This window comes from Chrysoperla carnea, chromosome 1 (genome assembly GCF_905475395.1).
Source record: "Chrysoperla carnea chromosome 1, inChrCarn1.1, whole genome shotgun sequence".
In the NCBI taxonomy this organism is placed as follows: domain Eukaryota; kingdom Metazoa; phylum Arthropoda; class Insecta; order Neuroptera; family Chrysopidae; genus Chrysoperla; species Chrysoperla carnea.
This window is the reverse complement of record NC_058337.1, coordinates 65,359,974-65,386,021: the sequence shown is the minus strand read 5'-3', so window position 1 is coordinate 65,386,021 and position 26,048 is coordinate 65,359,974. Positions and strand designations below refer to the sequence as shown.

Below are 26,048 nucleotides of genomic sequence, written 5' to 3'. Positions count from 1 at the left end.
ATATTTGTCTCAAAAACCAACTCTTCTTAGAAAGATGTTAGAAAAACTAAAACAAAATGGCTGATTTTTGGAGCAAAATACGTTCCAAAAAAAATTAACAAAACCTATCGGGCATATCCTATAAAAATAAGTTATATGTTTAAATTTAATATAGTATAATAATAGGATTTAACACTAAAAAGTCTAAAATAAAATAAATAATTAAAAAACCCGACTACGTTAAATAAAATTTAAAAAGAAGGAAACAAGTTTCGAAATTTACATAGCGACTTTAACAGTCGAGGCTTATTAAAATTTAAAAAGACTCAAATCCGCCAATAATGGGCCCTGCCTATTAAAATCGCTTTGTAAACTTCTTGACTTGTTTCTTTCTTTTCAGATTTTATTTAATGCAGTCGGGTTTTCGATTATTTTAAATTATTTATTTTATTAAGAAAAATGTTTAATGAAAGTTTCAGAAATTGTTTAGCCATCACCATGAATTTTAATATTCTTCATATTAAACACAAAAAGCTAGCCAAGTGTCTGTACTAGTGTGTTTGTTTTATATAATTTGTTCACAAAACTGTAAGCAATGTCCCGAATTACTGGTGGCTCTTTATTTTGCACACACAAACTATTGATACAAATATAATCACAATAAACTTAGGCCTTTTTAATGAACGTATTATATAACTTACTTAATGCATTTACTTTACAGAATAAAATTTTAACCACATTATAACCACATTATATTAATTTTGTTTCATACAGGTATATACATAGGTACGTTTCATGGTTAACATTTATGGTTAATTCTTCTTGATACTTGTTTGTTGTGGCCTTTTTATAATTGTAAACATATGCTTCTTATACCTATTAAAATTTTTTTTTAAATTTTGTTCTTCAAATATCAAATAGCATAATTCTTTGGCGCCATACTGCTCATTATCATTAAATTGAAAACGTAATTAAATTATAACAATGATCTTGGGCTCACTTTTAACAGTTGTACTAAATAATACAAGCTTTACTTTTGCTTGGTATTTATATTTGTGAATCGGTTCATCCATTTATGGGATACAATGCACCGAACGAATCGATCAAACCTCATTTAGTGTCGGGGGTTTCTTAAAATTTCTAATTTATGTGCTATATTTAAAAAAATTATCTTTGAGATTTTCTATGCAAAATATTGGAATTATTTAAATGAGATTGTGGGAAAATTTTATTTGATTACCACACACTATACCATCTCATAAGATAGTTTTAGGTAAGTAGATTAAAATAATAGACTGAGAGACACTTAAAATCATTAATTACATTAAAGTGGCCACTTAAAAGACCAAAATCTCGTTACTTTTGAATGAAAATGATGGTTATAATGAACGGGATGACGATTTTCGTCAATGTCAAACGAAAACGAGAAGTTAACTAACAGTTAACCTGTAACAAGTAAAATAAACTGCCGCTGAATTTTAAAAATTAAAGCTTACAGTTTTTATACCATGTATATATGAAATATACATAGTATACTAAGTTTAGTCCTAAGTTTGTAACGCTTAAAAATAATGATGCTATGAACTAAATTTTGGTCTGCCTGTCGCCTGTCGGTCGTCTGTCATCACGATAACTCAAAACAATACAAAAAATATCAAGCTGAAATTTGTATAGCGTGATAAGGACGTAAAAAGTGAGGTCGAGTTCGTAAATGAGCAACATAGGTCAATTGGGTCTTGGGTCCGTGGGACACATCTTGTAAAACGTTAGAGATAGATCAAATGTTTAAATGTAAAAAATGTTCCTTATAAAAAAATAACTTTTGTTTGAAACATCACTGTTTACCCGTGAGAGCCCAAATTATTCGCAAATCGCATAATATTTATTATATAGGACTATCAGTTATATATGTGTGACATGTATGTATGTAATGTGGTAGAGTAATCAACACTTTCTATACATGGTATTTCATCAATTAACTCAGTCAATTGTTTGTTTTCACTTGTTTAATTTGTTCTTTAAATTATAACTTAATTCTCTTTAAGGTAGTACCAGCATGAAATCACTTTTCGACAGATTTGGCCGAATTTTTTTTCTCGGGTTTATAATAGCTTTATTTATGAATTCCTAAAATTTCATAATTTTTGACCGTTTAGATCGCGAGATATTTAAAGACAAAGTTCGCGATTTTGAGGGTCATGTCCCATTTAAAGCATGTAAAATGTCCGGTCTCTCCAACTATTTTTTATGATATTATTATATATTGAAGAAAAAGTAGAAAAAAATGTTTATACAATACAATTCTAAAAAAAAAAAATTAGAAATTAATTTTCACTTTCGAGATATTAATTTTGACGTAAATTGATCGAAATTGGGACGTTGGCATAATTATTTCCCATTTTAAACGGTCAAAATTTCTGAAACTTTGGGAATTAATAGTAAGCATTATTAAATTCTTAAATTTAATTTTTCGTTAAATTCTGTCGAAAAAAAAATTGTACCATAGCTTTAACATAGAAACTGCAAATACCATGCTGGAACATCCTTAAACAAGTAATAAATAATTTTTACGTACCCAATAGAATTACATTCCTACAAAATTAGGTCGATGATATATTTTACTCAAATTGTTATTTTTAAAATTTTTATAACATTAAATATTTTTTGAACATAAATTAATAATAATACGATTATCAAATTTGTAATACAATATTTCCTATTCCAAGGGGGCGTTTAAAACATTAGTAATTGTAAATTTTTAACATCTCTGATTTACCAATGACTGTATATCTTATTTTTGATATTAATTTGTATTACTTTATAGAACAAAAAAATCAAAAAATTATAATCGTTATTATTAATCAAAAGTCACGATTTTAATAAAATAAATTCATTATATTCATAATAATTATTATTATTTGTTAATTAAATATAAAAAAAATGAGGTCTTGTTTTTGAATTTTCAAAACTGATGCAATAAATTAGTAACCTTTAATATCGTGATTCAAAAAAAAATTATTAAAAAAAAAATTAATTGAGTATTTTCAGAACTTTGATTCACCAAAGTTTCTAATAGTCACGAGAATGTCAAACTTTAAAATAAATAGCTCAAGTTAAACACCACCAAGTTTAAAACTTATCTGACCACAACGAAATATCATTGCAGAATTAAGTAAACATTATCTTATCATCGACTGAATGAAAAAGTATCTTAATACTTTTTTCCTCGCTTTAAGTTTAATAGATCAATAATCTAATATAGGATTTCGTACAATTTAGGCATTTTGTAAATTTTTGTGAACTCCGAAAACATGTAATTATATTTGAGTTACTGCACTAATACTTAATTCGTATGTTTTGAAATGTATTTTCTTAAAAGGTGCCCATTCACTTTGTTAAGAATAGTCTAAAATATTAAATTGTTTGGGGCATAAAATAATGAAAACTTACAATTTTGTGAAAGATATGATTCACTCAAAGCAAAGAAATCAACACATATTTTATGAAAGCATTATTGTATTTTACCAAAAAGCAATATTTATTAAAACCTAAATCTTAAAAACCTTACTTTAATCGATTTATAACATTGCTCTTATGGTTACAGCTTTCGGATTTTTCTGAAATTACATTAAGTCTTACTTGAATTCCGAAAATTTAACGTTCTGTTCTTTGGGTTATACAATATGGGTATTTATTAAGTTGAGTGCCCATTTATTACGCTTTTTACTGCCATATTCGTTTTCGTCAGGAACTTTTGTTATAAATGATATTATTTAATAAAATGAAAAAAAAAATTTTCAACCAAAATTTACAAAATTTAAAAAACTCCCGACAAATGCGATTTAATTCTTGTGAACAAATTTTTGGAAACTTAGCTTCCAACAATAAAATGTTCTCAATCAAGTCGGTTCGACCGTTTAGGGGCTACGATGCCACTGAGAAACAGATAGATGCACAGATAAACACTTTAAACTTATAACACTCCTTCTTAAATCAATATCAAAGTGATATCCAAAGACATCAGATGAGATGAAAAGGATACTTAGAGAGCTATCAGTTTTTGGGACCAATTTTTGGAAATATTTTAATTAAAATTGAAATATTGAAATATGAATTACCTAATTATTTTACCATTTTTATTTTCGAAATGAATTGAGTTAGGTTTATTTGACAATTCATTTCCATGGTAATTATTTATGATAAAATTATATGCCATACCTTTGCCAAACTGAATTGATTTTCAAAATCATCGTCCATTTTTTAGTTTTTGTCGGGTATGTAACCCTAAGCTCGGACATAGCTAAGAACACTCTCCGTTAAATTACCTTTCAAATGAAACCAAAAAAAATTAAAATCGGTTTATCTGCTTAGGCGCTACCATGCCACAGATAGACAAACACACAGACACACACACGTAGCGGTCAAAATTATGTCACCTCTTTTTTTAGTTCGGTGGTTAACAAGTAATTGCCTTCATCTGAAGTATCTATTTCCCATTTTCTGTAAATTCAAGTCCTATCTAAATTATTTTATCGACTATTTATGTATAAATTTTTTTTTTCTCCTTCATTTTAGTGAAAACAGTAGAAACTCAAATAGTCTTTATACACAATATGAACTCAATATAATGTATCCTAGCTTCAAATCGTATTACAATAGATTATAACTTACCCATTCAAGTTTATCATGATCATTCGTTTTAGATACCCAAGGGGAAAGAAACAAAGATTATTTATTTATGTATGTGTTCAAACTATAGAAAATGTTGGATAGTATTGATTCCCTTTCAACAAGTTATATAGAAAAATATGAAGAAAAAAAACCAAATATTTCCTTTGGGAATTAAATGGATTATCTTTCATATTTCATTTCCCTAACAAAAAATAATAAAAATCTATGCTATGGGAAAACTATATAAATTTTACTTATCTATGGATTATTAAAATGATTAATATACGAATTATTCAGTTTATTTTAAGTGTGTGTAAAATTACTCGTTGAAAATGAATTGTTTTTGAAACGATAGAATAAACGTCTTATTTATTTCTTTTGGTATAATTTATACATATTAGAATTTGAAGTAAATAGGGGCCCGTAGTGGCACTCTTAAAAGCTTTAATGAATGTTAGTATTGGTCAGCCTAGACACTGAATTTACAGATTGGTCAGTTAACGATCAACCTTTTTCTTCTCAGGTTGCAAAATTTAGAAAAAATAAAATATACTTAATCATTTTTTATCTAGTTTAATTAACCTTAACTTCAAGTGGACCTATATATATTTATTACAAGCACTTGAGTTAATGCAGCAAAAATTTTGGCATGTAAACTTGTCTTATAAATGTGAAAATAAATATTCAAACTAAGGAGTAGAAAAATTTCGAACAAGTTAGTTAAGAGCACACATGGGTTTGTCTCGAAAATGTGGCATCGATAGAAGATCTGGAACAACGATTAACTCATTCGTGAAAATTCATAACTAGGGCTTGTCTCAGCGCAAGTATAGTTCAGTTTCTTTAAAATAAACAGAGTTAATTTAGTTATTTATTTGCCACAATAAATAGTATTGCATAACTTGCGAAAAACATCAGGAATTTCGAATAGTTGTTGATATTTACAAGAGTTCAAGTACTAGTTTAAAATCTGCAAAAAAAAAAAAAAATAATAATAATAAAGCATTTAAAAACCAAAAGCTATACATATTTTTATTTTTTTAAATTTCGTCGCACGCTAAGAAAAAAAAGGGAGTGGAGTGTTTAAAACTTGTCACCCTGTATAAGACTCAGGTTGGCCAAATTTATATCGCGGTTTATACTTACCCCGCACGAATTACTAATATTCATTTTTGTCGCACCCATATACAACTTTTTAAATTTCACGCTTCTTGTGTGTCTATTTCTTTTAATACTACATGAACCTATTCATGAATTTTCTTTCTCAAAAATTCCCAAGAATACAAGGAGTTTGTGGTGCATATGAAATAACATATAACATCGATATTTCGATGTAGTAATTTCAGTTTTCAAGTTGCAATTTTTGATTCATTCGAATAATAAAATTTATTAAAACTTTAATTAAAAAACAAATAACGTAAATCGTTAAGCATAACGAAATAGAAATTTGACAGATTATTCATTTTTCAATGTCATGTTCTAACATGTAGTAAATATGTAAGCAGTATCTGTCTAATATTTGCATGATATATGTGGATAAGGAATGCCATGCCATGTGTGGGCTGAAATATTTATTTGTTCACCTGTAAATCCATAAACAACAAAATAACCTGTTTGAATCCAAAAATACTTTATTTGCTAATTATTTTATATGTAGGCAGTTGAAAAAGCACTTTATTTGGCTTCTTATTAATTTTATTTTATTTACAAACATATCATTACAATATTGTTTTTATTTATATTTATTTAGTTTTTAAGTGATGAATCGTTATATTACTATCCCTCAGAAATCAAATAAAAATCGAAATTTTGTTGAAATTGATAAATTTTTATGTATGCTTTAAATAATATTCAAAATTTTTAACTACACAATGAAATACCAAATGTCGATCATAAGTTTCAACTCACCCATAATGAATTTACATTGGACGATGCATACCTTAGGCAATCCAACAAAACACGAGAAAATGGAAAAAAATCATTTGTCTGATACCAAACAAAACGAGTAAGCATAAGCCAATATCCTACAAATTGTGACTTTGTAGTGGCGAATTTTGAGTCACCTCTTTCTTAAAAAGGCTCCTTATTCAGGATTGCGTTATTTGGATTCCTAAGGAAGACATCAACACAAATTTTGTCTTGTTCCAAATACCTTCTTAAAATGTACATTCAATTTAAAAGTATGATATATCAGTATATAAGAATGCGTAGTCAAGTTTTGGCCGAAGGATGGTCAAGGGATGATGTATAATCATATATTTGCGGAGTGCTGGTGAAGTCACTGGTTATATGTTTCTCTGTGTTACAATACATAATGGATTATAGCAGAGACGATTCGTCACTTTTTCTCTAAATAAAATAATCCCAACCAATTATTAATTATTTTTATTTTATAATTTTATTGCTTTAAATGTGAATACAGTAGATAGTGCATGCACTAATTTTCCAGGATTCCGCACGCTATACGGATACAAGTTGGCAAATACATCGTCATTGGTGGACTGGTAAAAAAGAACGTTTTGTACCACCTCCATCATCGACATCGAAGCATCAACAACAGCGACCTCCTGAATCCGAATTATCCGCTGTAGAGAATGATACTGAAACAGATGACACACTTAAACCTAGCGATACCAGTAAACAAGGTCATAAATCCACAAATAAAGATCAAGATCAACAAACAGAGAAATTAATAAAAAAAGATAAACGTAAACAAAAAGTTCGGATACAAACACAAGCAATTGTACATTCAAATGATTCAACGGCAATAATTAATCAGAATCATAAAACAAAAGAACATAATAATAATGACGGCGAATCAACATCTTCATCTGAATCAGAAACATCTGTGGCTACATCTTCAACAATTTCAATTCATAACCAGGGCAATGATGAAGAAAATTCACATATATTTTTGGTAAGAAATAAAACATTATTTTTTTTTTAAATTTTTCTTTTTCTTTTGAATTATTTTTAGTTAATTACAGGAGAATAATCAACCGATTTTTTGACAGAAAATATTTATTTATTTATCTTCATCTCAGATTATTTCTAACTGAACTTTGAGGTTTATTTAAATTATTAGCAATAAAAAAAAGTACGTTATCCCAATACAAAAAAGGCATTGGAAAAGAAAAATATAATTATTTCGAAAAAATGAAAAAGCAAGTTACATGAAATTACAGATAGACGAAGATATTCCTCTATTTATTCCATTCCCCTATTTATATTTATATTTAACCTTCATGAAAAAATCAATAGTCTTATTATTGATTATAGTATTATTTATATAAAAACAATCGATTTCATATTGTATGACCTAGTTAGTTTCCATGTCATGAGGCGATGATGTGTAAGGTTCGGCTAATATATTTTATTTTTCTTCTATTATAATCAGGAAGCTTTCATTGTATTAATATTGCGGTGGGTATGATAAGGTGGGGCACTAAAAACCAACATAATATTATAAATAGTTTTTTATTTGCAGTGTTACATTTTTTTTTTTTTCCTAATGATTCACAGTCTCATTTTAATGTGGGTAATGACGGCAGCTACAGAGACATTACAAGAAGAAAGTGAATGCCTAAAGATATTTACTCAAAATTAATAAATAACTACAAATTAGTAAAATTTTGTAAGATATAAATTTAATTTCCCTAACCCTTAATTTAGGTGGTCAGAATTCAGACTTTGGAGTTAATCTATTAATGTAAATAAATTTTTAAACTAAGAGATTGGACTCTAGAAAATTGAAGTCGTCTTCTTTTTAATAAAACATAATTTGAAAAATTTACTACATGTCATAAAATTTCTTCAACTACAAAAGCTGATTGTTCCATTATTTTTGTTTAAGGACGTTGTTCGCAGAAAAATGAGTGAGTGAAAATATTTGAGACTTACGTTTCAAATTTTCAGGGTGAATTCTGTTAGAAAAAAATTCGACGAAAATTAAGAGTAAATTTTTTCAATGCAATACCATAGTTTTGAAATATGAATGACAATCACTTATAGAAGAAATAACACACAAATGCCATTCTTTTCATCACTTTGAATGTATTTTATGGAAAAACGATTACCACTTGTTATAGATATTTTTTTTAATAATATTTGTTATGACTTTAACTAATGAATATTATTTTTGCAAGTCTCAAAGCTCAAAATATTTTTTGGATCATTCTGATTAAATGCTCTCACGGCCACAAAAATTTTTAACGAGCAGTTTTCGAGCTACGGGTGATCAAAGAATAAAATATAGTTCTAGTATATGACTATAGGAAAATGGCACTCAATGAAAATTTTTCAAACGTTCTCCTAAACATTCTTTAGACTAGTCTGATCAAAAACTCTTGTGGTTACAAAACTTTTTCACGAGTTGTTTTCGAGCTACGGGCTATATAACTATAATGTATATGTAGCTTCAATCGCCGGTAGCTTGAAAACTATTCGTTGAAAATTTTTGTGGCCGTGAGAGCTTTTGATCTGAATGATTCAAGGAACATTTTATAGTGGATTTGAAAAAGTTTCACAGAATTCCATTTTCCTATTTAATATTGTGGGGTCTTTGATCACTATAAGGAGTGTTAAAAGCATTAATAAGAATGCAAATAGGCGATTTAAAAATGATTCTAAGAAAACGTGATTTTTTGGACGTCCTTAAGTCATTTTAAGGAGACTTTAAGTTGTAACATCATTCAGTGATCTAAAAGCAATGAGCCATTCGATTATTTTGTGTCTTAATTGACGACGAGTATTCTACATTATTATAAGAATGTGTATTTGAAAATTTATATTGATTTGCTATGATTAATTAGGTTATAGAAATGTCAAAATTTTATAGAAATCTAGAAAACATTTTGTTATTTGAATGGAGTAATAATTTATAACTAATAGCTTAAATTTGCAATATATCTATCTTTATCATTTAATCAAAGTGAACTGCCGAGCTTCCTATACCTATATATTTAAATGTATACATGGTATGTAGTATAAAGTCAAAGACTTTCGAAGAATACACACTTGATTATAATCAGGTGAAAAGGTTAATTGTGCAAATATAAATATGAATAGGTCAACATAATATTACATAAAATAATACATACCAATTTTATTATACTGCTTTTAATGGGAAAAGAAGGTGGCGTCTCTAATGAATAATAGTCATTCTCTCCTATTACTATCGTATTACTAGAATTTGTTGCGTGGAGTCTTTATAATTCTCTTTATAAGTCTTTATATATCTTTATAAATTTTATGTTGTTTAATTGCCTTTATATATTGATCAGATTAATAGCTAATTGCCCACTTCCCGGCACTTACCCTTGTTCTCAGATTGCTACTCAACGAGGTAAAGACCTGATGATCTTTAAATGCCTGATAAACAAAACGCAGTAAACAGCTTGAAAACAGACATGCTGATAAATGTCAGCAAAAATTACGTAAAAACAAGATTTTATTTAAAGTTTTCATGAAATAAACTCAGAAGATTCAATTCATTGGTGTTTCTTAAACCAGTCCGTTTGCCCGATGACTAAAGTGCTAAAAGAGACATTAAGCTGAAGTTACTCGAAAAATTTCCATTACTTTGTGGGTTTGAAACATTTTTTCGTGATCTCTATGGATTTGTCATAATTTAAGGTCAACGACAATTCAAGAAATACACATAATTTATGAGCTACACATAAATTTGCCATATATAATTTACTTCTATTGCCACGATTCTTGAACTTTGGGTTTTTTAGTCCCTGATTTTTATGGATGAATTGAGTTGCAAAAATGTTTCATGGTCCTACATTTTTTTTAAACAAAAAGTAATGATAAAAAGGAATATATCTACCCAAAACACCGAAACATGTCACATGCGTGAACTTATATGAATTTTTCGAAAGAATAATGATACCTACCATCTTTTTTTTCTGACACAATATTTCAATATTTAAGAAAAAAAAAATTGAAAATTAATTACATATAATTTTGAAAATGTGTAATAAGTTATTTGCGCATTAGATAAAAATAAAGAAGGAGGTTCCATTTTTTTTTTTGGATAAATTTGATAGTTATCACAATATTAATTAATTAAATATCAAAAACTTGTAACATGTGAACCATTTCTTCTATTAAAAAAGTCCTTTATTATATCAAAAATATGAGGACGATTGTGATGATGGCACAAGCATACAAACAATTGAAGAATTGACTTTTTTTTAACTGGTATCTTCTTTTCTTTTCTTTAAATATAATTATTATTCATGCTTGTGTAGATTTCAAAACTGTTTTCAACTAGGTTTTCATTTGAAAATAATCACATTTCAATCAAGGAGTTTGTTTTAATGATTTTTGAAAAAAGAATATTGTTAGTCGCAGGTAAAGTGACGTTATAGAATCATCATTTATCCATATCACTTTGATATTAAAATAAACAGAATAAAATACCAACTTCTCCAGTTTGAATAGTGATTATAATTCTCGTACTTCTACTATCTCATCAAAAAAGAGTGTTATTTTAAAACAAAAGAACACTACCGAGATAATCACTGAATGGTTTCAACCCACCAACCAACCAATCAGATCTACCACTTAATGATAATGATGGGAAAAGCAATCTGTCTAATTGGATTAAATATACATTTGACTTGCTTATACCTTAGTATCAGTAAATATATTATCAGGTTTGCTTACATAAAAGTATTGGCATGTATGTATCTGGTCACGTTAATCTGTTTTGCTTAATAATATCAGTTCAAAGTCAATTGTACAATTTTGTTTGAAAGAATTGAACCAACGAAAAATAATATTTTATTTAAATAATTTTTATTCGAGTTTCCAAAATGAAATTGCATTTTCTTTCTTTTTTTCCATTAAGAAATAGTCTTGAATTTCTGATTGCCATGACAACATTGGAGTTTTGGAATTTTGCCATTGTAGTAGAGCATCTTCAAGTTCTCTTCTGTAATGTTAAAATGAGCGCTGGTAGAGCTCGAAAGCATCAAAGATTGTTAGTAGTCGGATAGTATAATATTTATAAATAATTATTTTTACATTGTTTGCAGAAATCATATTTTGGTGTTGGCGAAGGGAATTTATTATACCATGTATATATGAAATATACATAGTATATTAAGTTTAGTCCCAAGTTTGTAACGCTTAAAAATAATGATGCTAGGAAAAAGATTTTGTCATAGGTGTTCATAAAATCACCTAATTAGTCTATTTCCGGTTGTCCGTCCGTCCGTCCGTCCGTCTGTGGACACGATCACCCAAAAACGAAAAAAGATATCGAGCTGAAATTTTTACAGCGTACTCAGGACGTAAAAAGTGAGGTCAAGTTCGTAAATGAGCATCATAGGTCAATTGGGTCTTGGGCCCGTAGGACCCATCTTGTAAACAGTTAGAGATAGAACAAAAAATTAAATGTAACAAATGTTCCTTATCAAAAATTAAACAACTTTTGTTTGAAACATTTTTTCGTAAACATCACTGTTTACCCCTGAGGGCGCCAATTAGGCGAAAATTTTATAATGTGTACTATAGTTGATTATCAGTTATGTATGTGTCACATGTTTGTATGTGTTATGTGATAAAGAAATCAACACTGACTATGCATGGTATTTCAACAATTAACTCAGTCAATTGTTTGTTTTCACTTGTTAAAATTAGTTTTAATACTATTTACCAATTTTGTATATTCATTAATATTTTCTAATTCTTAGCAAACTAATTTATATTGTACCGAAAATATATACACGTAATTCAGACACTCTTTAGATTTGTATTTAATTTCAATTCTCATTTAAAAGGCTTTTATTTATCTTCACGTGTATGTATGCCCTGGAATTTCGCAATATATATTTCACCCTCTTTTACAGATTGGATTGGCAAACACGCTTAGTTCTCGTGACAATAAAATTTAATTATAAGCTGGTTTACTTTCGCTTTACCCCATTTGATATATATGTATATGTTTATAAGTTTTAAATGAAAAATTTAAATAAAAAATTATTTTATAGGGACAAGCTTTTATTGTACTAAAAAGTATAAAATAATTTATTATCATCCTTGATGTTTTAAATTGATCTCGTCCAGCTGTTACTAACAGTCATGTATGAGGGAATCATTAGTGAAAACTTTTCTTCTTTTTAATACAATAAAAAGTTGTTTTGATAGAAATATTTTTTATTAAAATTTTTTTTTTCGTCCAAATAGTCGACTATTGTTGATCAAGAGGGTACATCTCATATACATCTCATATTATGGTGGTATGTAGCATACAAAGGGCCTACTTTGATACTTCTTGCGCGAATGTGAATTAAATAAAATAATGTACTTAAGTTATATACATCTTCAATAATTGCGATTACTATTGACGATTTTACAAGCAACATATACTATATACTTGAATATGGGGCAAACATATGCGTAGCTTCTAGGGTATTGCAACGTAACAAATGAAAACTATTTTTTGTTTAATAATTTTCATCAAAAAAGTTTTCTCGAAAAATTGTTTTTTCGTATGTCTTATACGGAATCTAGGCACTCTTCGAAAAAAGATTTTCCAAAAAAAGTGGTTTGAGAAGACCATTAAGACCATTTTTGCTCAAATTGAATGAAGAAACGAGCAAAAAGCAAACAAAAAATGTTTGCGCTTTTATAAAGAAGAATTTAGTTTAAATTGTTCGTATAATGTTTACCAGTAATGAATTTGAGGTAGGTTTTAATGGTTTAATGGATCCGGAAAGCTCAGATTGAATGAAATACCCATATAAGATGTGGGTCTTTGTCATTTTTGGTTTCAAATATTTTCCTCCGTTAAACTTATTTTTCGAGTTTCACGCTTTTGTAAAGATAAAAAAGACATCCTATATAATACATACAAATTTTCAGCATTCAGATAATCAGAAATTAAGCTTTCGAAATACAGTCAGAAAATAATTATTACAATAACCAAAATTCTCTCCACTCTAAATTCTGCTGTGTAGTCAACTATTTTTATTATTAATTAGAATTGATCCGTACCTCCCAGTCTAAGTAATCAAACAGTTAACGGTGATTAAGGTTACTCCCTCGGCCACAGAGCCGGTAATGGCATAAAAATTCATGCATCTTGATGAAAGCTTCGATTTAACTTTGCAGTACTTGTAAGGTTAAAATTCATATTTAAAAACAAGTGAAAACAAACAATTGATTGAGTTAATTGTTGAAATACCATGTATAGACAGTGTTGATGCGCAATCGTTTGTTTTTTTGACGTCACGTAAATAACAAAAGATATTCACTTTTAAATAGACACACACACTGATATTCCTATATTAATACATACTATAAAATTTGCACCTAATTAACGCCCTCGTGGGTAAACAGTGATGTTCACAAAAAAATGTTTCAAACAAAAGTATTTTATTTTTTTATAAGGAACATTTTTTACATTTAAACTTTTGTTCTATCTCTAACGGTTTACAAGATGGGTCCTACGGACCCAAGACCCAATTGACCTATGATGCTCATTTACGAACTTGACCTCACTTTTTACGTCCTGAGTATGCTGTAAAAATTTCAGCTCGATATATTTTTTCGTTTTTGAGTTATCGTGTCCACAGACGGACGGACGGACAACCGGAAATGGATTAATTAGGTGATTCTATGAACACCTATACCAAAATTTTTTTCGTAGCATCAATATTTTTAAGCGTTACAAACTTGGGACGAAACTTAATATACTATGTATATTTCATATATACATGGTATAAAAAGTGAGACAACAGATAAAATAGATTTTTACAGAAAATCTACAAAATCTACACTTTCAACACTTTTTTTATGTAAATTAATAATGAAATTTTGATATTACAGTATTAACTGTCACTGCAACATGAGTGTTGTAACAAATGATGCGCTCCTGTTTCTTTAACTTGCTTATGTGTGATTATCAATAATACATAATAAGATATGAACTTTAAGGTTAAAAAGATAATTAACATTAATGTATATAATAATGATTTTCTTGTTAAAATATATAATAATATAAATGTTTATATGCATTAACAATGCCTTGTTATAATTACAAAAGTAACTACGTATATACTTACGTAGGTAGAAATATCATCATCTACCTTTTGTACTTTAACTTGTATATGGGGTAAATTGTTGAAACATTGATGACTGTGAACCTTGGATGCTTGAAAGATATTGTCACCTTTGAGAACAACCATATAAAGACCAAGAGAATGATTGTTCGTTTGTTTTCCAATTAAAATAATATATGTAAATAATTATAATTTAATTTTTTTGTAATAATTATAATTTAACAAATTGTATGTATGTATATTCATGTTTTGTCGAGTTAAATCTTGCAAACTGATTCAAGCAGTAATCCTAAACCGACTGAGACGAAATATTGAACACTTTTAGTTAGGATGACAATGCAAGTGCCGTTATTCTAAGCCCAAGATGACGGGCTAGTTATTCTTTATATAAGTCCACAACATGGGTATCAAATGAAAGAGTTTGATGACAACAACACGAATAAAATATGTAAATCGGATAAAAATTCATTTTTTTGGTATGATCTTAATTTCCCATCGCTTCCACCATATTTGTAAAATCATGAACGTAAGAGTGACTCATAGAAATGATTATTTTCTAATTTTTAGTACAATAGCTTTTTCATTAAACATAATTTACGCCATATTTTAGTCTTGAGCTCATCGGAAAATGGTGAATAGCTAAAGTTTAAGAAAACACAATCTCATGTAGTTTGGATCCAAAGGTATCCAGTAAATTTAGTATAGCCCATTGTACAAATAATAAAATTAACCTGAGTTATTCTTATTAACCCTGAGTCAATGAAAAAATGTTACTGGACGCTTAGAAAACAAATAAAGTTAAAAATAAAATTGTTAGGTTTCAGTGAAATATCCTATGATGCTTTTTCCTGGAGCTAATTATAAAGCCTGCATGTTGAAGGGAGCGTCCACGGTTAAAATTGCTTAGGGTGGTCCGTTCAGGATGAGTTATTGCCTTTTAACATGGATCACAAACATAGTAATAAAATATAAATACAGCTTTTATCCATGGCTGTATAATGTTTTATTATCCAAAACAAACAAGCTTTGAAGGACAAATACCGATATTCGGTAAGAATACTTCCTTAAAAGTATAAATCGTGACTTAAGGTACAGCACTCTCCCAATGTAATGACAAGAATAACAATTATTATTCTTAATTAAATATATTTATTGTTTCAAATCAGAATATATATTGTTACATTAAAACAAGGTGTTGATTTCTTCGTTTAATGCCATATTAAACATGAAAAATACGTATTATTACCTATTAATCGGCGTAAATTTTCAGGGTCTTACTTACATATAAGTCACTTGTTTTATTCTAAAACTATAATATATACTTTTTTATTATTCTTTCGAATAATACATCTGAAGCCATTATAATTGAACCATAGAGTATTTGACTCTGTAGATGGTTGGAAAACTATTATTCATATGAATTAAAAAATAGTTCACCAAATATATATTTCCTTGGTGTATGATGTTGGGTAATATCTAATTTTTATGTTTGTTTTCATGAAAAATTAATCAAAATCTGTCAAAACTGACATTCCGAAGTGAATGTAATACATCAAATTGAATTCCGTGATAACTATTATTTTATGCAGACTATGATAGTAGATGTATAGAGTTTTCTGTCAGAAAATACTAACTAGGTTATACTTTTGATATTACTTCTAAATGGCTTTAGTGGAATTATCGATTATTTTTCTATTTATACCTTATGTATTAATACTAGCTATGCTCTGACATCTATATATAATAGTGGATATATAATACCTATGTAGTACCTACCAAACACAAAAGCAGCTATATAGAATCTACTAGATGATTTGTGAGATCTAGAGGAAGCTTTTTATTTTTATACTCATGACTAACTCGGTTTGTGAAAATTTTACCAAATATAGAAAAGATTTTTTACCTACTCTCTTCTGATAAACTATTGCAGAATTTTGAAACCCAAAATTTTTTTTTAATTTTCATTTATTTTTACGTAATTTTCACTAGTGGCTACACATAGTGGTAAATTTTCATGCAAATTTATCACTATGTGTAACTTGGTATCATAATTAAATTCGAATATATATTGTTAAATGCAAGCCTTCCTGAAAGTGAAGGATTTGCAAATTCAGCTGAAAAAAAAGTAAAGGTAACAGGTTGAAGAAAGCTGGAAAGTAGTTTGCTCCCTTTAAAAGAATGAAAATTTTCATCAGCAATTTTTTTTCCAAACGCATTAAAAAAATTACATTCAATTTCTGCTGAATCTAAAAATATTTCGAACAAAATATGACAGTTTCTTTCCTCTTACTTTTATCGACTGTGAACTAAGTTGATTTATAAGTACCTACCCTGAAGGGCAAATTTTGCACTTTAAAACAGACAAATTCTCTACTTTAAAACAAAAAATTGTTCACTTTTCTCATTTTTCTCGTAGGCTTTGTAGTTCCTGAGATCAGAGGTTTTCCTATATTGGAGACAAACTCTGTATATCATGCATACATTACAATTATTTTTAATAATGTGCATTTCAATAAAATATCTTGTATAATCGTGTCAAATTAACCGCCACTAGAAAGGTAGAAAATAAATTAATAACATTTCTGTAACTGTACGTAAATGATTTAATTATAAATGTAGGTGAAACGAAATAAAACACTTTTGCATTTTAGTTTCGTTAAATTAAATTCAAATTTCAAACCAAGAAACTCTTTTTTAGCTTTTGCAACGTTTTTGCAACCAGCGTATGTATCTAATGCTTTTTATTGTTCAGTCTTAGCTGTAAATGTTCTGTTCAATATAATGTTGACTTGCATTAAATTTCCTTTAAAATTTCGTATAAAGTAGCATCTTAAGCTAAACGAATATTTCAATTTGAAATTTTTTTCTTGATGCCTGAAGCTTGGTATAAATTAACAGAAAAGAGCTGGCCGAGAGTAAAACCGAATCAAGTGATTATTGTTGTCACACTGTAATTTAAGGTCGCAGATTAGATTTTTCATATTAAAAAGAAAAATACTAAAAAAAATATGGAAGTTACAGAACATAATTTTTCATTTATTTAAATTTAAATTTTAATACTTTTTTATATGATTTAACATATATATGGGAAAATTTGAGGAAATAATAACAATTTATCAAATGTATACTTTTTTTAAAATACCACTTTTTAATTTTTTTTTTTAATGTCATTCTTATTGCTTCTGTTTTAATATCTACAAATAAAAAACAAAAATATAACTAAAGACCACATATATACTCAAAGGAAAAATGTGGGTAAATGAATGAAAAATTAATATGGGAAATACTAATACCATAGAGATAGAAATGTAGGGAGTTGCGCAAATTTTGGTGTCGGAAAATCTTTGAAATTTTACTTAATTTGGAAATCTCAAGAAAATATTTTAAATGTAATAAGTTTTTATTATTAAACTAAAGTGATACCGACCCGCTTTGCTGTTGTTAAAAGTAATGATTGATAAAGATTGCTCTTGCTTATCCCCTTTTTATAACACTCGAAATAATGGTAATTTACTAAAATATATGTATGGTTAAAAGCTAAAATATATGTATGGTTTTATTTTTTAAATGTATAATAGTAATTATTCACTGAGTATATCAGAAAAGATGACCGTGAAATATTTTATATTGACTGTAATTTATGAAGAAATCTGTAATTTATGGTAATGTCAAATGACTACTTTTACAGAAATCTGTAATTTATGGTAATGTAATTTTAAATTAATTTTTAAATTAATTTTTTTATTTTTATTAATATATCTTTATAAATTATATCTCATGTGTTATTCTGAAGTATGAGCTATATTGCTTAATAGTTTCGTTTAAAACCATTCCCTAGTTTTAGCTTGAAAGCGTAACAAACAAACAAACAAACAAACAAACAAACATGCTTTCTTTCGCATTTATAATATATAGAGATAGAGATATTGTACTTTGTGCGACAATTGCACAGGGTATTAACCCACTTATCGAAAAAATTTCATTATCGTCTGTTCATACGATTTTTTTTTTTCTTATCAACTCCTTAGCAAACTTTCCTTTTTTTTCTTCATAAGTGTTATTGAAATAATTTAACAATATTTAAAGTTTTTATTTTTTTCATTTTCTTTCAAGATTCTCTAATCATTAATGATTGTAGTAATTGATGTTTTCCTTACTATAAAATTTTTTTAACACTGTGTAGGTACATATTTAACAATCTATGTTCTCAACTTTTCGAATCAACTTTTCAAATAAACATGCTATATAATATTTTCTCATTCATAATATATAGTTGGTGTAGGTTGTGTTAGTTGGTTTTTTATTATGCATCACATCACGTTGTTTGGTGGTCTCAAAGTTACGAATACTTTTTCTGGGTCATCACAAATATCCTGAGGGTTGTTGATACGTTTTCTATTTATCATCATATCATAGATATATGTATGTAATGATACTACTAACTGCACGTACTTTACGTTTTATTCTAGATTTAAAATATAGCCAAAGTGTTTCTATTTTCATATTATAATTTTCGTTTCATAGATTCTCGTCATATGATTCCTGAGTTTAACAATTACCTGAGTTTAAAAATTATTACTAGTTCGACCCGTGCATATGGCCTCAGTGCGGTACCTGTGGCTAAGAATAGGTTAGTGAAATAATATATAAGTGATAAATATGAACATAAATTTACTTTATTTTTATTAATAAGCAATTTTATTACATATATGAGTAGTTAGAAAATGTGCGTTCTGGGCCACTTTGACCTAGTTTTCTTATATGAAAGGGGAGGGGAGCATTCTTGTCTGGTGACCTACAGAGGGAGGAGGGGATAACCTTGTCTGGTGGCCTACATTGAACGACCTTGTGTCGTATCCTAGTTTTCTTATATGACCTTGTCTGGTGGCCCAGATTTAATGAAGAACTTTTGGAATACAATTTTATGATGAGGTCAATGAACTGATGTAATTCTAAAAACAATGGCATACTTCAACAATGGTGCATTCAACAATGAGAAGAACCTTCTTGCTGAGAAGTCGTTGTCCCACTGATGTATGTTGAGATGTTACAGGTATAGAAATATAATTTTTTTTTAAATCAAAAGACAGAAGTAGGATTTGAACGCTAGACCTTACGAGTGCAAGTCAGATGGCATAGCACCAGACCATTTCGTTTAGGTATAAACACTTCAAAAATAATAAATATATATAAAACATATGTTTTAGAATGTTAAGGTCAAAACTATTGAAATGGTCTGGTGCTATGTCATCTGACTTGCACTCGTAAGGTCTAGCGTTCAAATCCTACTACTGTCTTTTGATTTAAAAAAAATTATATTTCTATACTTGTAACATCTCAACATACATCAGTTGGACAACGACTTCTCAGCAAGAAGGTTCTCATTGTTGAATGCACCATTGTTGAAGTATGCCATTGTTGGAGAATTACATCAGTTCATTGACCTCATCATAAAATTGTATTCCAAAAGTTCTTCATCAAATCTGGGCCACCAGACAAGGTCATATAAGAAAACTAGGATACCAGACCAGGTCGTTCAATATAGGCCACCAGACAAGGTTATCCCCTCCTCCCTCTGTAGGTCACCAGACAAAAATGCTCCCCTCCCAATTTCATATAAGAAAACTAGGTCATATAAGAAAACTAGGTCAAAGTGGCCCAGAACGCACATTTTCTAACTACTCATATATGTAATAAAATTGCTTATTAATAAAAATTAAATCTTAATATTATTTTTCGAGCTTGTTTTTTCCTTAGTGTCACATTTTTAGGCCGTGAGTCTATCTTTCGTCATTAGCCAGCATGATAAGCTTTAAAATGAGAGATAAATCGTTGGGAAATGATAAAAGAATAAAAATGATTTCGCCATGTGATAGAAAAACAGGCTAGAAATTTAATATATAAGGTATCGGTAATTGAGTTGTTTTTCAAATATTTTATCATATTTCAATTTTTGTTATTGAGGAAAAACTATCGGATGAATTTTTGTTTGTAATTTATTTACAGGAAATTGAAAATTTACCTAACACAGTATCCAAATTTATAAACGAATTTTTTTGTATTAAACAATTTTTTCAAATATAATTTTTAATTATTTAATAATTTAAGTTCAAAACAAAAAAATTTATGAAAAATCATTACCTACTTCTAATAAATTCTAAATAGAGCTTCCAATTAAATAGAACCTCTTCGGTAGTAAAACATTGAAAAATAATACTTTTTTATTTCAAGCACCTGCGTCTTTGATGTTTTTACCCCGACTACACAATGGTGAGGGCTATGTGTTTGACACATATGTATGTGTGTTCATCTGTTTGGATCTAGCTTCTAAACTATTTACCTTAATTTGAAAAATGGGGTATCGCAAGAAGCGCCTTGAACGCCCGCTAGTTACAGGCTAGGTGGCGTCACATTTAATTGAATATGGTGCCCTCTAGAGAACATAAAGTTATGTTCGAAAAACAAATCGATTAACTTATAGCGTGTTTGGTATCAAATTAAAGGGCGTAATTAGCACTTTTCAAATATATATGTTGTTCCACTTTTTCACGAAATTTTACCCCAAAAATGGTTTAAATAAAATAAAATTACAAAACTATAACCCCTACGCAATATTTGAATTTAGTAAAAATCATTTTTTGTATAAATTGTGCTTTATTTTGAAGGTTTTACCATGAGGTTTTGCTGTATTTTATTTCAATCCCAATTTCAATTTGGCTAATTTAAAAAAAAAAAAAAAAAATATGTAATTATTTTTCGCATTGGGAAGTTTTAATAAATTTTTTTGTATAACTTCTCTAACTCTATAGAGCTTTTTTTTTATTTTTTTTTTAATTCAAATTTTAAAAAGTATCATTCTTAGTGAAAGACGTCGTGAATTTAATATAGAATAAAACTAAATAAATCTCATATGATTTAAAATAGTTAATTTGTTTAGGATTATTTCTACTAAAAAAACAAAAAGAATGTTTATAATTCATTCTCATGGTATAATAGTTTGTGGTGTTATTTATGTTATTAATTTTGATCCCTCGTGGTATTCATAAAATAACGGATGCTTCATCTTCATTTATACGGATAATATTTTTAATGTTTGTCACATATATTTAACAACATACAAACAAACACGCGGTGATTTTAAAAATATATTCAAATTAGTGTCTTGTGTTTTTATTTAATAAATTTATTTAAATTATTATTTTAACAAAATATTTTTACTTCTATATGTAGGCAGTGTTGTAAAGTATTTAGGCACTTGTATCTAGAGACTGCATCTCTTTACTTTTGTGAATACTTACATAACTTCGATCTGTACTAGATTTTTTTAAAGCTATGTTCCTTATCACAAGTTATGATTTGATTGCTGTTTGGGAGGTAAAACCACAAAAAGTGTATAACAGACTCCAAAATCCGACATATACCTAGGCTACTTAGGAAACTAAAACTTTTTAATCGATTCAAAATTTATGTTTTTTCATTAAAAAAAATGAGTTGCGGGTTGTCAGAAGTTTAATATAATAGAAATAATTTAAACTAAGTACAAGAAAGTTTTATTTTATGTCGTTTTAAATATCCCGATGAATTAAAATGTGGTTATAATTTACTAAATTGGGATTTTGAACCAAATGGCTGTTTTTATTATTTATTTTTTTATGATAATTTTAAAGTTACAGACAGTTTAAAAAGAACTATTCAAAACAAAAATAAAAAACGTCCGACAAAAAAATATATTCGTAAAACATCGTTGTGACGTTATAATGATTGAATAGTATATATACTGTATACAATTATTAATTAACATTATGACGTTACACGATCTTTTTCTTGATCCGAACTTTTTTTTTTTGTCGGGAAAACTGCAGAAACTGCACAAATTGCAGAAATTGCACAAATTGTAAAAAAATATCGATATAGAAAAACTAAAAAGAAAAAATTAATTGAAAACGATTACACTAAGCCTGCAAGGTAGCGTACCACAAAACTAATATTTATAATTAATTAATAATACAGTTATTTCTACGAAAGAAACATAGTTCCTACAGGGTGCACAACACTTTCTCGGTTTCATAATTTTTAAATTATGATCCGAATAATCCATCAAATTAATTTATGTATATTTAAAATTTTTGAGTAGATATATTTTGTATGTAGGGGTTATGTGAGTATTTTTCACTAAATTTATATTTAATTAGTATGTGGACTATACACATTTTTACACATAACATGAATTCTCATTATTTTTTTAAGTAATAATAATTAAAACTTTTTAAATTTAATTATAACATTACTTTTTTAGTTTTCTAGAAAGATTACTTCTTGATATAGTTATTACTTTTATCTTTAGTGAGTATAGTCTTATAGGTACGAAGGAATGTTTCGAAATCATCAAATTACTACAGTAGGTATCATGGTAAGATTTTGACCTTGGGCTTTGGACTGTTCTGTCGTTTGTAAATTAATTGACAAGCTGTTTTTAATGGTAGATGAGTCAAAATTTTATAGTGGTGCTGTAATATTTGTTTTATTTGATCACAAAATCGTTTCAATTAAACGTAACGTTAATTTAATAAGGCCCGGATACACACTTATAAAACAAAAACATTTTTGATTAAAGATGTTTTACAATAGGCACTTCTTTTAAAATTTATTAAATTACTTAAATAACTGACTAAAAAATTTTTAGGGAACATTTTTATTTAATTAGGAGCCATCACACACCGATCATATTTGTTAAGCAAAAAATAAACCTTATAAATAGACGAATCATTTTAGATCAAAAAAGGCTAAAATGAAGAATTTTTATGTACCTCAACCTATCGGGCCACTTTTTTTTTGTGTTCAGGAAGGTCCATATATCAAAATCTACATCTAACTTCTTGCCGCTAGAAAGTTAGGCCATTGCTATGGGCCAAAAAAGCCCATTATTATAATAGGTGATTTTTAAAAATTTCAAAACCTTGAAAATATACAACAAAATGGACCAGTAACGTACATTTGAGGGTTTTCGGGACCGCTGATCACTATTCTGAAGTCAGAATTTCGATATACCCCCCCCTCTTGGGGTAATTCACATACTGGTCCAAATTGAATATTTACAGAAAATTGCTAGGTCAACGAAGGTTGAAAAATCCCAAGAAGGGGGGAGAATATTCGCATTCTTACTTCGGAATCGTGATCAGTAACCCCAAATACCCTCGAGTATACTTTTTTGGCCCATTTTGTCGAATATTTACAGAATATTGCAATTTTGGACCAGCGAGGTAAATTACCCCAAGAGGGGAAGATTATATCGAAATTTTTATTTCAGAATAGTGATCAAAATCCCCGAAAAATCTCGAGTATACGTTTCTGGCCCATATTTTCAAGGTTTTAATTTTTCAAAAATCACCTCATAAATGGATTCTAATGATTAGCCTATTGGGCCAATAGCAAAAACCAAAACTTTCTAGCGGCAAAAAGTTAAATGTAGATTCCGATATATGGACCTTCCTGATCATTTAAAAAGGTACAAAAAAATTTTCTATGAAATGCTAATGCTAAATGACACGACTAAAAACCAATTTTCTTGCTTAAGGACATTGTTATACAAGTGGCAACAAAACTGAATTGTATTTGTTTTATTATTGTGTATTGAAATGATTTGTACGCAAAACGTCTTTAAAAGAAATTGCTTAGTCAGGTCTCAACGCGCAAATTCAGCTCAATTATCTATATTTAAATAATAAACAATGCTCGTTAAGCTATCTGTCCAATGCACTTACTGAAAATTGATAAAAATTAATATAAAGAAATCTCGAATTTTCACAAACAGAAAACGGAAACACGATAGTTGTTTATTTTTTACATAAACCCAAAATGTCTAACGTATTACTCGCATTTGAATCATCTGAGAGCACAAGATCAATCACGATTAAGATAGATACCTTTAAAAAAAAAAACTAAAATCGCTTCATGCTTTTAAGAGCTACGATGCCACATATACAGATATGTTATAGCTACAACACCCCTCGTTTTAGTCGGGAATTAATAAAGTTTCATTTACTTCGTACATACATTTGTTACTCACATACTGAACTACTTACGATGTTATGAATCAAACATTATTTACGTACCTACATAAAAATATGGCAGTTACGTCCAAACATACATTTAAAAAAAAACTTTCATCTTTTAGTAAAATAGAATTTCTTTCGAGCTACAACATAATACGAAGAAATCACACTAAAAGTTTTATTCGAGTGATGGTGTTACATTTATAGTACAAGTTATAATGAAAAAAAAACTATATACCTACATCGATAAGAATTTTGTTATATTTTATCTATTCATCAGAGTCACGAAAATATTTCTAAGCATATAATTTTTTCAAATTTTGTAAATAATGTATACTTTAACTTCAATGCTGGTATGGTATCCAGACAGATACTGTAGTATCTATGTTAGCATAAGTAATATTATGCTAACTAGCCTGACGCTCATACTGTATTGACTTGTCTGCCATAACTATTGCTATTGTTAATATTTTCTCAATGGTTAAACCAGTAGGTCGCTTACACCGATACTGACATAGTGATATCCACAAAAATTTCTTACCGTGTAATTTATTAGCATGTAGTGTTCGAGCTCTGTATTTTCCTAGTGGCTACACCATATCCTGTAATAGTAGTAATGTTGTATTCAACAATTTGTCTCGGATCATCCAGAAATTCTATTGAGCTATGCCTTTGTTAAATGGGCGTTATACATTATTGAGCCATCTTCGAGCTGTATACATGGAAGAATCAAATATGTAGACAATTTTATGTTCTTTTATATTAAGATGGAAAGTTACATGAGGAAAACTTGATCGTTTCCGAGTTGCAATACAAAAAACTTTCCTAAATTGATATTTTTTTTAATTTCCAGAAATAATCTCATTATCCTTCGAGCTATAAATACAATCTGTACATTTTTGTAGTACATTTAACGAAAAAACTATCACACCTCTAATATTTGAAATTTAACATAGTATTATTAATTAATGTCCAGATTATTAATTATCATTTTGAAAACATATATATTATAAGAAGTTATTTGTAGAAGTCCATATTACTAACCCGAATATTAAAAGATTACTTACTAGATAAAAATATAGCCCACAAAAAGCTTTGATTTTTTCTAGTACTTATTTTTTAATTGTATTTTTGATTCAGAAAAAATTCTGGTTTTTTTTACCTTATCTTTTATCTGCAATACTTGATTTATTTGTAAGCTATAATCATAATCACTTTTGGAAATGATTATTTTCAACATTTTAGTTTAGAGCTGATAGATGACATCTAG

At 28.2% G+C, this 26,048-nt stretch overlaps 1 protein-coding gene across 6 annotated transcripts in view; it reads left to right on the top strand.

Annotated features, from left to right (window-relative positions):
- LOC123305288 (tensin-1) overlaps nucleotides 1-26,048 on the top strand; it is an 832,583-nt gene that overhangs the window by 508,225 nt on the left and 298,310 nt on the right. For 5 of the 6 annotated variants that reach the window (XM_044886968.1, XM_044886965.1, XM_044886964.1 and 2 more), the window contains one exon: nucleotides 7,100-7,567. The exons of the other annotated variant lie outside the window; for it this stretch is intronic. In XM_044886968.1, the coding sequence (XP_044742903.1) occupies nucleotides 7,100-7,567 (468 nt within the window). The remainder of the gene's footprint in view (nucleotides 1-7,099; nucleotides 7,568-26,048) is intronic. 6 annotated transcript variants of the gene reach the window in all.